Source organism: Carcharhinus amblyrhynchos, chromosome 2, assembly GCF_965287045.1.
Source record: "Carcharhinus amblyrhynchos chromosome 2, sCarAmb.v2.hapA, whole genome shotgun sequence".
Classification (NCBI taxonomy): domain Eukaryota; kingdom Metazoa; phylum Chordata; class Chondrichthyes; order Carcharhiniformes; family Carcharhinidae; genus Carcharhinus; species Carcharhinus amblyrhynchos.
The window spans coordinates 148,596,053-148,613,553 of record NC_137325.1 but is presented as its reverse complement, the minus strand read 5'-3'; the positions used below and the strand labels follow the sequence as shown (position 1 = coordinate 148,613,553).

The 17,501-nt window shown below is 51.0% G+C and overlaps 1 protein-coding gene across 2 annotated transcripts in view; it reads right to left on the bottom strand.

The window, feature by feature from the left end:
* The window catches only part of LOC145359533 (uncharacterized), a 129,248-nt gene extending 115,751 nt beyond the window's left edge, over positions 1-13,497 (bottom strand). For both annotated transcript variants that reach the window (XM_080214168.1, XM_080214178.1), the window contains exon 1: positions 13,344-13,497. In XM_080214168.1, the coding sequence (XP_080070294.1) occupies positions 13,344-13,482 (139 nt within the window). In that variant the 5' untranslated portion in view covers positions 13,483-13,497. The remainder of the gene's footprint in view (positions 1-13,343) is intronic.
* Between the last annotated feature and the right edge of the window lie 4,004 nt (positions 13,498-17,501).

Genomic DNA, 17,501 nt, shown 5'->3' with positions numbered 1-17,501 from the left:
GGGAGTGCCGCACTGTCAGAGGGTCAGTGCTGAGGGAGTGCCGCACTGGCAGAGGGTCAGTACTGAGGGAGTGCCGCATTGGCAGAGGGTCAGTACTGAGGGAGTGCCGCACTGTCAGAGGGTCAGTACTGAGGGAGTGCCGCACTGTCAGAGGGTCAGTGATGAGGGAGTGCCGTCAGAGGGTCAGTACTGAGGGAGTGCCACACTGTCAGAGGGTCAGTACTGAGGGAGTGCCGTACTGTCAGAGAACATAGAACATAGTACTCGTACTCGCTTGTACTCGTTAGAGTTTAGAAGAATGAGGGGAGATCTCATTGAGACGTATAAGATGATGAATGGGATGGATAGGATAGAGGTGGAGAGACTCTTCCCGCTCAAAAAAGACAGTAGGACTAGGGGGCACAGCCTCAAGATAAAGGGGGGGTGGTTTAGAACGGAGTTGAGGAGGAACTTCTTCACTCAAAGGGTGGTGAATCTCTGGAATTCTCTGCCCGTTGAAGTGGTGGAGGCTGCCTCGCAAAATATTTTTAAGAAGCGGGTTGATGGGTTCTTGATAAGAGAGGGGATTAAGGGTTATGGGGAGAGGGCGGGAAAGTGGAACTGAGCCACAACAGATCAGCCATGATCTTATTGAATGGCGGGGCAGGCTCGAAGGGCTAGATGGCCTACTCCTGCTCCTATTTCTTATGTTCTTATGTTCTTATAGAACACTACAGCACAAACAGGCCCTTCGGCCCACGAGTTGCGCCGATCACATCAACACCTATCTATAACCCCCAATCCCATAAAACCCCATATACTCATCCAGAAGTCTTTTAAAAGACCCCAGCGAGTTCGCCTCCACCACCACTGACGGCAGCCGATTCCATTCACTCACCACCCTCTGACTGAAAAACTTACCCCTAACATCACTTCTGTACTTTCCTCCCCGCACCTTAAACCTGTGTCCTCTCGTAGCGACCATTTCAACCCGGGGAAATAGCCTCTGAGAATCCACCCTATCTATTCCTCTCAACATTTTATAAACCTCTATCAGGTCGCCTCTCAACCTTCGTCTCTCCAGGGAAAAGAGACCCAGTTCCCTCAACCTAACTTCATAAGGCATGCCTCCCAGTCCAGGCAACATCCTTGTAAATCTCCTCTGTACCCTCTCAATAGCTTCTACATCTTTCCTATAGTGAGGCGACCAGAACTGCGCACAATACTCTAAATGAGGCCTGACAAGGGTCTTATAAAGTTGCAGCATTACCTCCCGACTCCTAAACTCAATCCCTCGATTTATGAAGGCCAGTACACCATACGCCTTCTTGACCACCTCTTCCACCTGCGAGGCCGATTTAAGAGTCCTGTGGACCCGGACCCCAAGATCCTTCTGCTCTTCAACACTACTCAGACTCCTGCCCTTGATAGTGTACTCGTTCATCCCATTGGTTCTGCCAAAATGGACGACTACACATTTATCCGCGTTGAAGTCCATCTGCCACTTCTCCGCCCAGTCCTGCATCCTATTTATGTCCTGCTGCAACTTTTGCCATCCTTCCAGACCATCCACAATACCACCGACCTTCGTGTCATCAGCGAACTTACTTACCCATCCTTCCACTTCCTCATCCAGGTCATTTATGAAAATGACAAACAGCAAGGGTCCCAGAACAGATGCTTGAGGCACTCCGCTGGTGACTGGCCTCCATTCAGAAAAAGACACATCCACAACCACTCTCTGCCTTCTGCAGGCAAGCCAGTTCTTGATCCACAAGGCCAAAGGCCCTTGGATCCCATGCCTTCTCACCTTCTCAAGAAGTCTTGCATGGGGGACCTTATCAAATGCCTTGCTGAAGTCCATGTACACCACGTCCACGGCACTTCCTTCGTCAATGTGTTCAGTCACATTATCGAAGAACTCAACTAGGCTCGTAAGGCATGACCTGCCTTTGACAAATCCATGCTGACTATTCCTGATCATGTCAAACCTCTCCAAATGGTCGTAAATCTTGTCCCTCAGAAGCCTCTCCATCAGCTTACCAACCACTGAGGTCAGACTCACCAGTCGGTAATTTCCCGGGCTATCTCTGTTCCCTTTCTTGAAAATAGGGACTACATCCGCAATCCTCCAATCTTCCGGAACCTCTCCCGTCTCCATTGACGATGCAAAGATCATCGCCAGGGGCTCTGCAATCACTTCCCTCGCCTCCCACAGTATCCTGGGGTATATCCCATCTGGTCCCGGCGACTTATCAATCTTGATAGAATTCAAAAGTTCTAACACATCCTCCACCTTAATATCAACAAACTCAATCTTTTCCATCTGCTGCAAATCCGTAGCAAAATCTCCCAGATCATTTTCCACTGTGAATACTGAGGCAAAGTACTCATTAAGCACCTCTGCCATTTCTTCTGGTTCCACACAGACCTTTCCCCCTTCACCTTTTATAGGTCCTATCCCTTCTCTTCTCATCCTTTTACTTTTCACATATTTATAGAAGGCCTTGGGATTGTCCTTAATCTTACCCGCCAAGGTCTTCTCATGACCCCTTCTGGCTCTCCTAATTTCCCTTTTAAGCTCCTTTCTACAGTCCTTATACTCCTCAAGATCCTTAACCTCTCCGAGTTCCCTGAACCTTTTGTACACCTTCCCTTTCCTCCTGACTAGGCTCACCACAGCCTTCGTGCACCACGGTTCCCGCGACCTACCAAAACCCCCTTGTCTCATCGGAACGTTGTCACGCATAGCTCCAGACAAACATTCCTTGAATATCCGCCACCTTCCTTCGGTACTTTTCCCTAAGAACGCCTCCTTCCAGTTTATTTGTCCAAGTAACTTCCTGACTTCTTCATATCTCCCCTTACTCCAGACAAGCACCTTCCTAGCCTGGCTGATCCTATCTCGTTCCAATGCAATTGTGAAGGAGATAGAATTATGGTCACCATTCCCAAGATGCTCCCCTACCGAGAGATCCATCACCTGCCCTGGTTCATTCGCCAGTACCAGGTCAAGTACAGCCTCTCCCCTCGTAGGCTCATCCACATACTGTGTCAGGAAACCTTCCTGAACACACCTAACAAACTCCTCCCCATCCAAACCCCTTACCCTAAGGATATTCCAGTCGATGTTTGGGAAGTTTGGGATAGAGGATTGGTTGTCAAATAGGAGGCAGAGAGTGGGGGTCAACGGGTGCTATTCGGATTGGCGGATGGTGACTAGTGGAGTGCCCCAGGGGTCGGTGCTGGGGCCTCAGCTTTTTATCATTTATATAGATGATCTGGAGGAGGGAACCGAGTGTAGGGTGTCGAAATTTGCGGATGACACCAAGATTGGGGGAACGGCAAATTGTGCGGAGGGTGTGGAGAGTCTGCAGAAGGATCTAGATAGGCTGGGCGAATGGGCCAGGAAACGGCAAATGGAATTTAATGTTGGCAAGTGTGAGGTGGTCCACTTTGGTAGGAAGAATGGTAGGAAGGATTATTACTTACGTGGCGAAAAACTGCAGCAGGCGACGGTGCAGAGGGACCTCGGGGTCCTTGTGCATGAGTCGCAAAAACCCAGCTTGCAGGTGCAGCAGGTGGTCAGGAAGGCGAATGGGATGCTGGCCTTCATAGCGAGGGGGATTGAATATAAAAGTAGGGAGGTCTTGCTGCAGCTGTGTAGGGCATTGGTGAGGCCGCAGCTGGAGTACTGTGTGCAGTTTTGGGCGCCGCACCTGCGCAAAGATATTTTGGCCTTGGAGGGAGTGCAGAGGAGGTTTACTAGGCTGATACCGGAGTTGAGGGGGTTGAGCTATGAGGAGAGGCTGAATAAACTGGGCTTGTACTCGTTAGAGTTTAGAAGAATGAGGGGAGATCTCATTGAGACGTATAAGATGATGAATGGGATGGATAGGATAGAGGTGGAGAGACTCTTCCCACTGAAAAAAGACAGTAGGACTAGGGGGCACAGCCTCAAGATAAAGGGAGGGCGTTTTAGAACGGAGTTGAGGAGGAACTTCTTCACTCAAAGGGTGGTGAATCTCTGGAATTCTCTACCCATTGAAGTGGTGGAGGCTGCCTCGCTAAATATTTTCAAGAAGCGGGTTGATGGGTTTTTGATAAGAGAGGGGATTAAGGGTTATGGGGAGAGGGCCGGAAAGTGGAACTGAGCCACGACAGATCAGCCATGATCTTATTGAATGGCGGGGCAGGCTCGAAGGGCCAGATGGCCTACTCCTGCTCCTATTTCTTATGTTCTTATGTTCTTAAATTGAAGTCTCCCATCACGACAACTCTGTTATTAATACATTTCTCCAGAATCTGTTTCCCTATTTGCACTTCAACTTCCCTGTCACTATTGGGTGGCCTATAGAATACACCCAGCAAAGTTTTTGACCCTTTGCTGTTCGTAACTTCCACCCACAGAGACTCTGTAGATAGTCCCTCCACGGCATCCTCCTTCTCTGCAGCCATGACACTGTCCCTGATCAACAGTGCCACTCCACCACCTCTTCTGCCACCCTCCCTGTCCTTCCTGAAGCATCTGAAACCTGGCACCTGAAGTACCCAGTCCTGTCCCTGAGACATCCAAGTCTCCGTAATGGCCACCACATCACAATCCCAAGCAGCAATCCACGCCCTAAGCTCATCTACCTTATTCACTACACTCCTTGCATTAAAATATATACACTTCACCCCCTCAGTCTGGGCATTTCCCTTCTCCACCCCCTGTCTAACCTCCCCCCTATACTGCCTGCGGTCCTCCCCTACCTGGGAGCTAACCTCCTCCGTCCCAGTTTCCCCATCACAATTCCCTCCCCCCATCCTTTCTAGTTTAAAGTCCCCCCGGTAGCCTTAGCCAGTCTTCCCGCCAAGATATTAGTCCCCCTGGGATTTAAGTGCCACCCATCCTTACTGTACAGGTCTCACCTGCCCCTAAAGAGGTCCCAGTGATCTAGGAACCGAAATCCCTGCCCTCTACACCAGTCCCTCAGCCACGCATTCAGCCTCCACCTCATTTCATTTCTTCCCTCATTCTCCTGTGGCACAGGCAGCAATCCTGAGATTACTACCTTCGCTTTTCTCTTCCTCAGCTGCCTACCCAGATCCCTATAGTCCCTTTTCACGATTGCCTCCCTCTTCTTGCCTACGTCAGTAGTACCTATATGCACTACAACCTCTGGTTCCTCACCCTCCCCTTTCAGGATGTCTGGGACACGCCCAGAGACATCCCGGATCCCAGCCCCAGGGAGACAAACCACCATCCGCGACTCCCGTCTACGTCCACAAAAACGCCTGTCCACCCCCCTCACTGTGGAGTCCCCTATTAATACTACCTTTCTGCTCTCTTTTTTGATTTTTTGACTCACTGGCTCAGCTCCAGAGACCTGGCCACCGCTGCCTCCCTCGGATGAGCTGTCCCCCCCAGTAGTACTCAGGCCAGAGTACTTATTTTGAAGGGGGACATCCACCGGAGTGCTCTCCATCACCCGTGGTTTCCCCTTCCTAACAGTTACCCAAGTGCCCTCATCCCGTTGCCCTGATGTGACTACTTGCTGATAGCTCCTATCTATAACCTCCTCACTCTCCCGAATGAGCCGAAGGTCCTCGAGCTGCATTTGCAGCTCCTTAACCTGGTTCCGTAGGGCCTGCAACTCCACCCTCCGGTCTAATTTATAGTAAGGTGAAAAAAAAACTTGACCCGAGTGCCCTCGCAACTACTTCCGGGGTCAAACCGGGGTCAAACTTAAATCAAGCCAAAAAAACCCCCACTAAACTCACTAAAAACAAAGTTAGCTTTTCAAAGAAAGAAAAAAGTCGCTGTACTCACCCACAAGCTCTCCACTCGCAAATCGCAGCCTCTCTTCAGTGCTCCCACGGAACAGTGCTGAGGGAGTGCCGCACTGTCAGAGGGTCAGTACTGAGGGAGTGACGCACTGTCAGAGGGTCAGTGCTGAGGGAGTGCTGCACTGTCAGAGGGTCACTACTGAGGGAGTGCCGTCAGAGGGTCAGTACTGACGGACTGCTGCACTGTCAGAGGGTCAGTGCTGAGGGAGTGACGCACTGTCAGAGGGTCCATTATGAGGGAGTGCCGTCAGAGGGTCAGTACTGAGGGAGTGCCGCACTGTCAGAGGGTCAGTATTGAGTGAGTGCTGCACTGTAAGAGGGTCAGTGCTGAGGGAGTGTCTCACTGTCAGAGGGTCAGTACTGAGGGAGTGCTGCACTGTCAGAGGGTCAGTGCTGAGGGAGTGCTGCACTGTCAGAGGGTCAGTGCTGAGGGAGTGCCGCACTGTCAGAGGGTCAGTGCTGAGGGAGTGCCGCACTGTCAGAGGGTCAGTGCTGAGGGAGTGCTGCACTGTCAGAGGGTCAGTGCTGAGGGAGCGCTGCCAGAGGTTTAGTACTGAGGGAGTGCCGTTGGAGGGTCAGTCCTGAGGGAGCGCTGCCGGAGGTTCAGTACTGAGGGAGTGCCGTTGGGGGGTCAGTACTGAGACAGCACGCCGGGGGGTCAGGACTGAGGAAGCGCTGCTGGGGGGTCAGAATTGAGAGAGCGCGTCCGTGGGGTCAGGACTGAGGGAGCGCTGTTAGAACCCCCCCTGGTGTTGCCATATAAAGGGCAAAGGTGATGACAACACCCAGGGAGGGACATTGCCTGTTACCAGGGGAACTCGTATTCAACACAGGGAGATAGATCAGAGCTTACCCATGGCTCTCATGAGGGTGATCACATTCACAATCCTGGGAACCAAACACCGGATCCTGCAGCAAATATTAAGTTCCTTCTAAGCCTTTGGGCGTTATCCACACATTACCATCATTCTGAATCTCACAGCTGTGTCAACAAACAGGATCCCACGACTGCAGCAATGCCCCAACACACTGCAGAAAAAATCCAGTCTAGCATTTCATCCCAACACAGAGAAAGCACTGTACAGTCAGAGGGTCAGTACTGAGGGAGTGCCGCACTGTCAGAGGGTCAGTGCTGAGGGAGTGCCGCACTGTCAGAAGGTCAGTACTGAGGGAGTGACGCACTGTCAGAGGGTCAGTACTGAGGGAGTGACGCACTGTCAGAGGGTCAGAACTGAGGGACTGCTGCACTGTCAGACGGTCAGTACTCAGGGAGTGCCGCACTGTCAGAGGGTCAGTGCTGAGGGAATGCCGCACTGTCAGAGGGTCAGTGCTGAGGGAATGCCGCACTCTCAGAGGGTCATCGCTGAGGGAATGCCGCACTGTCAGAGGCTCAGTGCTGAGGGAGTGCCGCACTGTCAGAGGGGCAGTACTGAGGGAGTGCCACACTGTCAGAGGGTCAGTGCTGAGGGAGTGCCGCAATGTCAGAGGGTCAGTCCTGAGGGACAGCCGCACTGTCAGAGGGTCAGCGCTGAGAGAGTGCCGCACTGTCAGAGGGTCAGTACTGAGGGAGTGCTGCACTGTCAGAGGGTCAGTCCTGAGGGACAGCCGCACTCTCAGAGGGTCAATGCTGAGGGAGTGCCGCACAGTACAAGGGTCAGTGCTGAGGGAGTGCGGCACAGTCACAGGGTCAGTCCTGAGGCAGCGGTGTCGGAGGTTTAGCACCGAGGGAGTGCCGATGGAGGGTCAGTCCTGAGGGAGCACTGCCGGAATGTCAGTGCTGAGGGAGTGCCGCACTGTCAAAGGGTCTTACTGAGGGAGTGCCACACTGTCAGAGGGTCAGTACTGAGGGAGTGCCACACTGTCAGAGGGTCAGTACTGAGGGAGTGCCACACTGTCAGAGGGTCTTACTGAGGGAGTGCCGCACTGTCAGAGGGTCAGTGCTGAGGGAGTGCCGCACTGTCAGAGGGTCAGTGCTGAGGGAGTGCCGCACTGTCAAAGGGTCAGTGCTGAGGGATTGCCCCACTGTCACAGGGTCAGTGTTGAGGGAGTGCCGCACTGTCAAAGGGTCAGTGCTGAGGGAGTGCCGCACTGTCAGAGGGTCAGTGCTGAGGGATTGCCCCACTGTCACAGGGTCAGTGTTGAGGGAGTGCCGCACTGACAGAGGGTCAGTACTGAGGGAGTGCCGCACTGACAGGGGGACAGGACTGATGGAGTGCCGCACTGTCAGAGGGTCAGTGCTGAGGGAGTGCCGCACTGTCAGAGGGTCAATGCTGAGGGAGTGCCGCACTGTCAGAGGGTCAGTGCTGAGGGAGTGCCGCACTGTCAGAGGATCAGTACTAAGGGAGTGCTTCACTGTCAGAAGGTCAGTGCTGAGGGAGTGCCGCACTGTCAGAGGATCAGTACTAAGGTAGTGCTGCACTGTCAGAAGGTCAGTGCTGAGGGAGTGCCGCACTGTCAGAGGGTCAGTACTAAGGTAGTGCTGCACTGTCAGAAGGTCAGTGCTGAGGGAGTGCCGCACTGTCAGAGGATCAGTACTAAGGGAGTGCTGCACTGTCAGAAGGTCAGTGCTGAGGGAGTGCCGCACTGTCAGAGGATCAGTACTAAGGTAGTGCTGCACTGTCAGAAGGTCAGTGCTGAGGGAGTGCCGCACTGTCAGAGGGTCAGTACTAAGGGAGTGCTGCACTGTCAGAAGGTCAGTGCTTAGGTAGTGCCGCACTGTAAGAGGCTCAGTGCTGAGGGAGTGCCTCACTGTCAGAGGGTCAGTGCTGAGGGAGTGCTGCACCGTCAGAGGGTCAGTGCTGAGGGAGTGCCGCACTGTCAGAGGGTCAGTGCTGAGGGAGCGCTGCACTGTCAGAGGGTCAGTACTGAGAGACGACTGCAGTCAGAGGGTCAGTGCTGAGGGAGCGCTGTCGGAGGTTTTGTACCGAGGGAGTGCCGTTGGAGGGTCAGTCCTGAGGGAGCACTGCCGGAGGTTCAGTACTGAGGGAGTGCCGTCAGAGCGTCAGTACTGACAGAGCACGTCGGGAGGTCAGGACTGAGGGAGCGCTATTGGAACCTCCCTGCTGTTGCCATAGAACGGCTAAGATGATGAGAACAGCCTGGAAGGGTCATTGCCTGTTACTAGGGGAACTCGTATTCAACACAGGGAGATTGATCAGAGCTTACCCATGGCTCTCATGGGGGTGATCACATTCACATCCTCGGGACCAAACACTAGATCCTGCAGCAAATATTAATTCCTTCTCAGCCTTTGGGCATTATCCACACATTACCATCATTCTGAATCTCCCAGCTGTGTCAACAAACAGGATCCAATGACTGCAGCAATGGGCAAGCACACTGCAAACAAAATCCAGTCTAGCATTTCATCCCAACTCAGAGAAAGCACTGCACTGTCAAAGGGTCAGTGCTGAGGGAGTGCCGCACTTTCAGAGGGTCAGTACTGAGGGAGTGCCGCACTGTCGGAGGGTCACTGCTGAGGGAGTGCCGCACTGTCAGAGGGTCAGTACTGAGGGACTACTGCACTGTCAGAGGGTCAGTGCTGAGGGAGTGCCGCACTTTCAGAGGGTCAGTGCTGAGGGAGTGCCGGACTGTCAGAGGGTCAATTCTGAGGGAGTGTCTCACTGTCAGAGGGTCAGTGCTGAGGGAGTGCCGCACTGTCAGAGGGTCAGTGCTGAGGGAGCGCCGCACTGTCAGACGGTCAGTACTGAGAGACGACTACACAGGCTAGGAAGGTGTTTGTCTGGGGTAAGGGGAGATACGAAGAAGTCAGGAAGTTACTTGGACAAATAAACTGGAAGGAGGTGTTCTTAGGGAAAAGTACCGAAGGAAGGTGGCAGATATTCAAGGAATGTGTGTCTGGAGCTCTGAATGACAACGTTCCGATGAGACGAGGGGGTTTTGGTGGGTCGAGGGAACCGTGGTGCACAAAGGAAGTGGTGAACCTAGTCAGGAAGAAAAGGAAGGTGTACAAGAGGTTCAGGGAATTAGGAGATGTTAAGGATCTTGAGGAGTATAAGGACTGTAGGAGGGAACTTAAAAGGGAAATTAGGAGAGCCAGAAGGGGTCATGAGAAGACCTTGGCGGGTAAGATTAAGGAGAATCCCAAGGCCTTCTATAAATATGTGAAAGGTAAAAGGATAAGAAGAGAAGGGATAGGACCTATAAAAGGTGAGGGGGGAAAGGTTTGTGTGGAACCAGAAGAAATGGCAGAGGTGCTTAACGAGTACTTCGCCTCAGTATTCACAGTGGAAGCCGATCTGGGAGATTTTGTTATGGATTTGCAGCAGATGGAAAGGATTGAGTACGTGAATATTAAGGAGGAGGATGTGTTGGAACTTTTGAATTCTATCAAGGTAGATAAGTCGCCGGGACCAGATGGGATGTACCCCAGGATACTGTGGGAGGCGAGGGAAGAGATTGCAGAGCCCCTGGCGATGATCTTTGCGTCGTCAATGGAGACGGGAGAGGTTCCGGAGGATTGGAGGATTGCGGATGTAGTTCTATTTTCAAGAAAGGGAACAGAGATAGCCCGGGAAATTACCGACCGGTGAGTCTGACCTCAGTGGTTGGTAAGCTGATGGAGAGGCTTCTGAGGGACAAGATTTACGACCATTTGGAGAGGTTTGACATGATCAGGAATAGTCAGCATGGATTTGTCAAGGGCAGGTCGTGCCTTACAAGCCTAGTTGAGTTCTTCGATAATGTGACTGAACACATTGACGAAGGAAGTGCCGTGGACGTAGTGTACATGGACTTCAGCAAGGCGTTTGATAAGGTCCCCCATGCAAGACTTCTTGAGAAGGTGAGAGGGCATGGGATCCAAGGGCCTTTGGCCTTGTGGATCAAGAACTGGCTTGCCTGCAGAAGGCAGAGAGTGGTTGTGGATGGGGCTTTTTCTGAATGGAGGTCAGTCACCAGCGGAGTGCCTCAAGGATCTGTTCTGGGACCCTTGTTGTTTGTCATTTTCATAAATGACCTGGATGAGGAAGTGGAGGGATGGGTAAGTAAGTTCGCTGATGACACGAAGGTCGGTGGTGTTGTGGATGATCTGGAAGGATGGCAAAAGTTGCAGCAGGACATAGATAGGATGCAGGACTGGGCGGAGAAGTGGCAGATGGACTTCAATGCGGATAAATGTGTAGTCGTCCATTTTGGCAGAACCAACGGGATGAACGAGTACATTTTCAAGGGCAGGAGTCTGAGTAGTGTTGAGGAGCAGAAGGATCTTGGGGTCCGGGTCCACAGGACTCTTAAATCGGCCTCGCAGGTGGAGGAGGTGGTCAAGAAGGCGTATGGTGTGCTGGCCTTCATTAATCGAGGGATTGAGTTTAGGAGTCGGGAGGTAATGCTGCAACTTTATAAGATCCTTGTCAGGCCTCATTTAGAGTATTGTGCGCAGTTCTGGTCGCCTCACTATAGGAAAGATGTAGAAGCTATTGAAAGGGTACAGAGGAGATTTACAAGGATGTTGCCTGGACTGGGAGGCATGCCTTATGAAGTTAGGTTGAGGGAGCTGGGACTCTTTTCCCTGGAGAGACGAAGGTTGAGAGGCGACCTGATAGAAGTTTACAAAATGTTGAGAGGAATGGATAGGGTGGACTCTCAGAGGCTATTTCCCCGGGTTGAAATGGTCGCTACGAGAGGACACAGATTTAAGGTGCGGGGAGGGAGGTTCAGAAGTGATGTTAGGGGTAAGTTTTTCACTCAGAGGGTGGTGAGTGAATGGAATCGGCTGCCGTCAGTGGTGGTGGAGCCGAACTCGCTGGGGTCTTTTAAAAGACTCCTGGATGAGTATATGGGGTTTAATGAGATTGAGGGTTATAGATGGGTCTGTAGGTTGGTAGGTGATGATGTGATCGGCGCAACTTGTGGGCCGAAGGGCCTGTTTGTGCTGTAGTGTTCTATGTTCTATGTTCTACGTACACTGTCAGAGGGTCAGTGCTGAGGGAGCGCTGTCGGAGGTTATGTACCGAGGGAGTGCCATCAGAGGGTCAGTACAGAGGGGGCGCTGACGGAGGTTGAGGACTGAGGGAGAGCCGTTGGAGGGTCAGTCCTGAGGGAGCACTGCCGGAGGTTCAGTACTGAGGGAGTGCCGTCAGAGGGTCAGTACTGAGAGAGCACGTCGGGGGGTCAGGACTGAGGAAGCGCTGTTGGGGGGTCAGTACTGAGAGAACGCGTCAGGGGGATCAGGACTGAGGGGGCGCTATTAGAACCTCCCTGGTGTTGCCATATAACGGGCTAAGGTGATGAGAACACCCAGGGAGGGACATTGCCTGTTACCAGGGGAACTCATATTCAACACAGAGAGATTGATCAGAGCTGACCCATGGCTCTCATGGGGGTGATCACATTCACAATCCTGGGAACCAAACACCGGATCCTGCAGCAAATATTAATTCCTTCTTAGCCTTTGGGCGTTATCCACACATTACCATCTTTCTGAATCTCTCAGCTGTGTCAACAAACAGGATCCCATGACTGCAGCAATGGCCCAGCACACTGCAAACAAAATCCAGTCTAGCATTTCATCCCAACTCAGAGAAAGCACTGTACAGTCAGAGGGTCAGTACTGAGGGAGTGCCGCACTGTCAGAGGGTCAGTGCTGAGGGAGTGCCGCACTGTCAGAGGGTCAGTGCTGAGGGAGTGCCGCACTGTCAGAGGGTCAGTGCTGAGGGAGTGTCGCACTGTCAGAGGGTCAGTGCTGAGGGAGTGCCGCACTGTCAGAGGGTCAGTGCTGAGGGAGTGCCGCACTGTCAGAGGGTCAGTGCTGAGGGAGTGTCGCACTGTCAGAGGGTCAGTGCTGAGGGAGTGCCGCACTGTCAGAGGGTCAGTGCTGAGGGAGTGCCGCACTGTCAGAGGGTCAGTGCTGAGGGAGTGCCGCACTGTCAGAGGGTCAGTGCTGAGGGAGTGCCGCACTGTAAGAGGGTCAGTGCTGAGGGAGTGCCGCACTGTCAGAGGCTCAGTGCTGAGGGAGTGCCGCACTGTCAGACGGTCAGTGCTGAGGGAGTGCCGCACTGTCAGACTCATAATGAATTGGTTTTTCTCGACACTTGTTTCATGGTCATCAGTGGATTCTTAATTCCAGATTTTATTCTATTGAATTCAAATTCCCCCATCTGCCGTGGTGGCATTTGAGCCTGGGTCTCCAAAACATTCGCTGAGTTTCTGGATTAATAGTTGTGGGGTAATACCACTCGACCATCACTTCACCCTAATAATCCCCCTGAAGAAACTGAGGTCCCAGCTGATGTCAGAGCTGGCTGTAACATTTCCGAAACCATTTATTGAAGGTGAGGGGATTATTCCCCATCTCCCAGCCAATGATTATCCAGTAACCAACAACAGCAAACAAGTTTGCTGCTTATTCGTCATCTTGATGTCTGTGGGATCTTGTGGTATACAAATGGTCTGTGATGTCTTCCATAATACAACAGAAATCATTCACACACAGGTATTGGATTGACGAGAAGCAGATGAGGGAACCCTGTGGCTGATCTATCAGAGGAATGACAGGGCGAGCTCACACGTACCAATACATCGCCTTGCATCCGCAACCAGTCGCAGTCCACCAGCGCACTGACAACTCCCTCCGATTAGAACAAGCTGATCAGGACAACCACAGACACTGTCATTCCCGACAACAACATGACTCCCAGGGCATTCCGACATTCTGGCAAGATCCACATCCCCTGCTCAACAAAAGAAATCCTGATTAGAGATAGCATGCACTCCAAAGATTATTCTGTCGTTTTTATCCATCACAGTGCGGTGGAAAACACTCCCAGGACAGGTACAGCACGGGGTTAGATACAGAGTAAAGCTCCCTCAACACTGTCCCCATCAAACACTCCCAGGACAGGTACAGCACGGGGTTAGATACAGAGTAAAGCTCCCTCAACACTGTCCCCATCAAACACTCCCAGGACAGGTACAGCACGGGGTTAGATACAGAGTAAAGCTCCCTCTACACTGTCCCCATCAAACACTCCCAGGACAGGTACAGCACGGGGTTAGATACAGAGTAAAGCTCCCTCTACACTGTCCCCATCAAACACTCCCAGGACAGGTACAGCACGGGGTTAGATACAGAGTAAAGCTCCCTCAACACTGTCCCTCATCAAACACTCCCAGGACAGGTACAGCACGGGGTTAGATACAGAGTAAAGCTCCCTCTACACTGTCCCCATCAAACACTCCCAGGACAGGTACAGCACGGGGTTAGATACAGAGTAAAGCTCCCTCTACACTGTCCCCCATCAAACACTCCCAGGACAGGTACAGCACGGGGTTAGATACAGAGTAAAGCTCCCTCTACACTGTCCCCCCATCAAACACTCCCAGGACAGGTACAGCACGGGGTTAGATACAGAGTAAAGCTCCCTCTACACTGTCCCCATCAAACACTCCCAGGACAGGTACAGCACGGGGTTAGATACAGAGTAAAGCTCCCTCTACACTGTCCCCCATCAAACACTCCCAGGACGGGTACAGCATGGGGTTAGATACAGAGTAAAGCTCCCTCTACACTGTCCCCATCAAACACTCCCAGGACAGGTACAGCACGGTGTTAGATACAGAGTAAAGCTCCCTCTACACTGTCCCCATCAAACACTCCCAGGACAGGGACAGCATGCGGTTAGATACAGAGTAAAGCTCCCTCTACACTGTCCCCCCATCAAACACTCCCAGGACAGGTACAGCACAAGGCTACATACAGAGTAAAGCTCTTCGAGCCTGCTCCACCATTCATTACAATCGTGGCTGATCATCTAACTCAATAGCCTTGTCCTGCTTTTTCCTCATAACCTTTGATCCCATTCACCCCCAGTGCTATATCCAGCTGCCTCTTGAATACATTCAATGTTTTGGCATCAACTACTTCCTGTGGGAATGAATTCCACAGACTCACCACTCTCTGGATGAAGAAATGTCTCCTCACCTCTGTCCTAAACAGTCTACCCCGAATCCTCAGACTGTGACCCCTGGTTCTGGACTCCCCCACCATTGGGAATATCCTCCCTGCATCTACCCTGTCTAATCCTGTTAGAATTTTATCAGTCTCTATGAGATCCCCCCTCATTCGTCTGAACTCCAGTGAAAACAATCCTAACCTCGTCAATCTCTCCTCATACATCAGTCCCTCCATCCCCGGAATCAGCCTGGTAAACCTTCACTGCACTCCCTCGAGAGCAAGAACATCCTTCCTCAGAAAAGGAGACCCAAACTGCTCACAATACTCTAGGTGTGGCCTCACCAAGGCCCTGTATAATTGTAACAATGATGTGGGTATGCCGGCGTTGGACTGGCGTAAACACAGTAAAAAGTCTGACAACACCAGGTTTTAGTCCAACCGATTTATTTGATAATAGACTCACAAGCTTTCGAGGTTTCCCTCTTCGTCAGGTGAATGGAGAGTTCTGGCCTCAGACAGAGCATATAAAGCACAGACAGTTTAGAGATTACTGATTAGAATGCGAATCCTTACACCTAACCTGCTGTTCAAGACCTGAAGTGGCTGACAATGTGTGTGGAAGGAGCACTGATCACAGGTTACAGAGATGTGTATTGTCTCCAGACAGTACAGTAAGTGAGGTTTTGCAAACCCAGGCAAGTCACGGGGGTTACAGATAGTGCGACATGAACCCAAGATCCCTGTTGATCACCAGGCAAGACTATTCCCTTCCTGTTGGCGAACACTTCAGCGGTCACGGGCATTCCGCCTCTGACCTTCGGGTAAGCATTCTCCAAGGCGGCCTTCACGACACACGACAGCGCAGAGTCACTGAACAGAGACTGATAGCCAAGTTCCGCACACATGAGGACGGTCTCAACAGGGATCTTGGGTTCATGTCGCACTATCTGTAACCCCCGTGACTTGCCTGGGTTTGCAAAACCTCACTTACTGTACTGTCTGGAGACAATACACATCTCTGTAACCTGTGATCAGTGCTCCTTCCACTCACATTGTCAGCCACTTCAGGTCTTGAACAGCAGGTTAGGTGTAAGGATTCGCATTCTAATCAGTAATCTCTAAACTGTCTGTGCTTTATATGCTCTGTCTGAGGCCAGAACTCTCCATTCACCTGACGAAGAGGGAAACCTCGAAAGCTTGTGAGTATTATCAAATAAATCGGTTGGACTAAAACCTGGTGTTGTCAGACTTTTCACTTTAATTGTAACAACACATCCCTGTTCCTGTACTCAAAACCTCTCACAATGAAGGCCAACATGCCATTTACCTTCTTTACCGCCTGCTGTACCTGCGTGCTTACCTTCAGTGACTGGTGCACAAGGACACCCAGGTCTGCACACTCCCCTTTCCCAATCTACAGCCATTCAGGTAGTTTTTGCTTCCAAAGTGAATAACCTCACATTTATCCAAATTATACTGCATCTGCCATTGATTAGCCCACTCACCCAACCTGTCCAGATCATTCTGAAGGATCTCTGTATCCTCGTCACAGTTCACCCTCCCACCCAGTTTGGTACCATCTGTAAACTTTGAGATGTTACATTTTGTTCCCTCATCCAAATCATTAATATATGTTGTGAATAGCTGGGGTCCCAGCACCGATCCCTGTGGCACCCCGCTAGTTACTGCTGGCCAATTTGAAAAACACCCATTAATTCCTACTCTTCGTTTCCTCTCTGCCAATCAGTTTTCTATCCATCTCAATACATTTCCTCCAATCCCATGCACTTTCATCTTGCACGATAATCTCTTGTGCGGGACTTTGTCAAACACTTTCTGAAAGTCCAAATAGACCACATCGACTGGCTCCCCCTTGTCAACTTAACGAGCTACATCATCAAAGAATTCCAACAGATTTATCAAGCATGATTTCCCCTTCATCAATCCATGCTGACTCTGCCTGATCCTGTCACTGCTTTCTAAATGCTCTGCTATAAAGTCCTTAATAATGGATTTGAGAATTTTCCCCACTGCCGATGTTAAGCTTACTGGTCTATAATTCCCTGTTTTCTCTCTACCTCCCTTTTTGAATATTGGAGTGAGATTCACTACTCTCCAATCTGCGGGGACTGTTCCAGAGTCTATAGAATCCTGGAAGATGCCCACCAATGCATCCACTATTTCCAGAGCCACTTCCTTAAGTACTCTGGGATGTAGATTATCAAACTGGAGATTTATCCACCTTCAATCCCATCAATTTTCCCTGTACCATTTCTCTACTAATATTGATCTCTCGAGATATTCCCTCCCTCTAAATCTTACATTCTCCAACATTTCTGGTATTTGATTTGTGTCTCTTTTGTGAAGACAGAACCAAAATATGTATTCAGTTTCTCAGCCATTTCTTTGTTCCCTATTATACATTCCCCCATTTCTGTCTGTAGGGGACCTACATTTGTCTTCACCAACCTCTTTCTCTTCACGTATCTATAGAAACTCTTAGTGTCAGTCTTTATGTTCCCTGCAAGCTTACTTTCGTACTGTATTTTCCCCTTCTTAATCAATCCCTTGGTCCTTCTTTGCTGAATTCTAAACTGCTCCCAATCCTCAGACCGATTATTTTTCTTGGCCAATCTGTATGCTTCTTCCTTAGATCGGACACTCTCTTTAATTTCCTTTGTAAGCCATGGATTGGCCCATTTTGTTTTTGTGCCAGACAGGGATAAACAGTTGCCGCAATTCCCCCATGTGTTCCCTGAAATGACAAAGATGATTG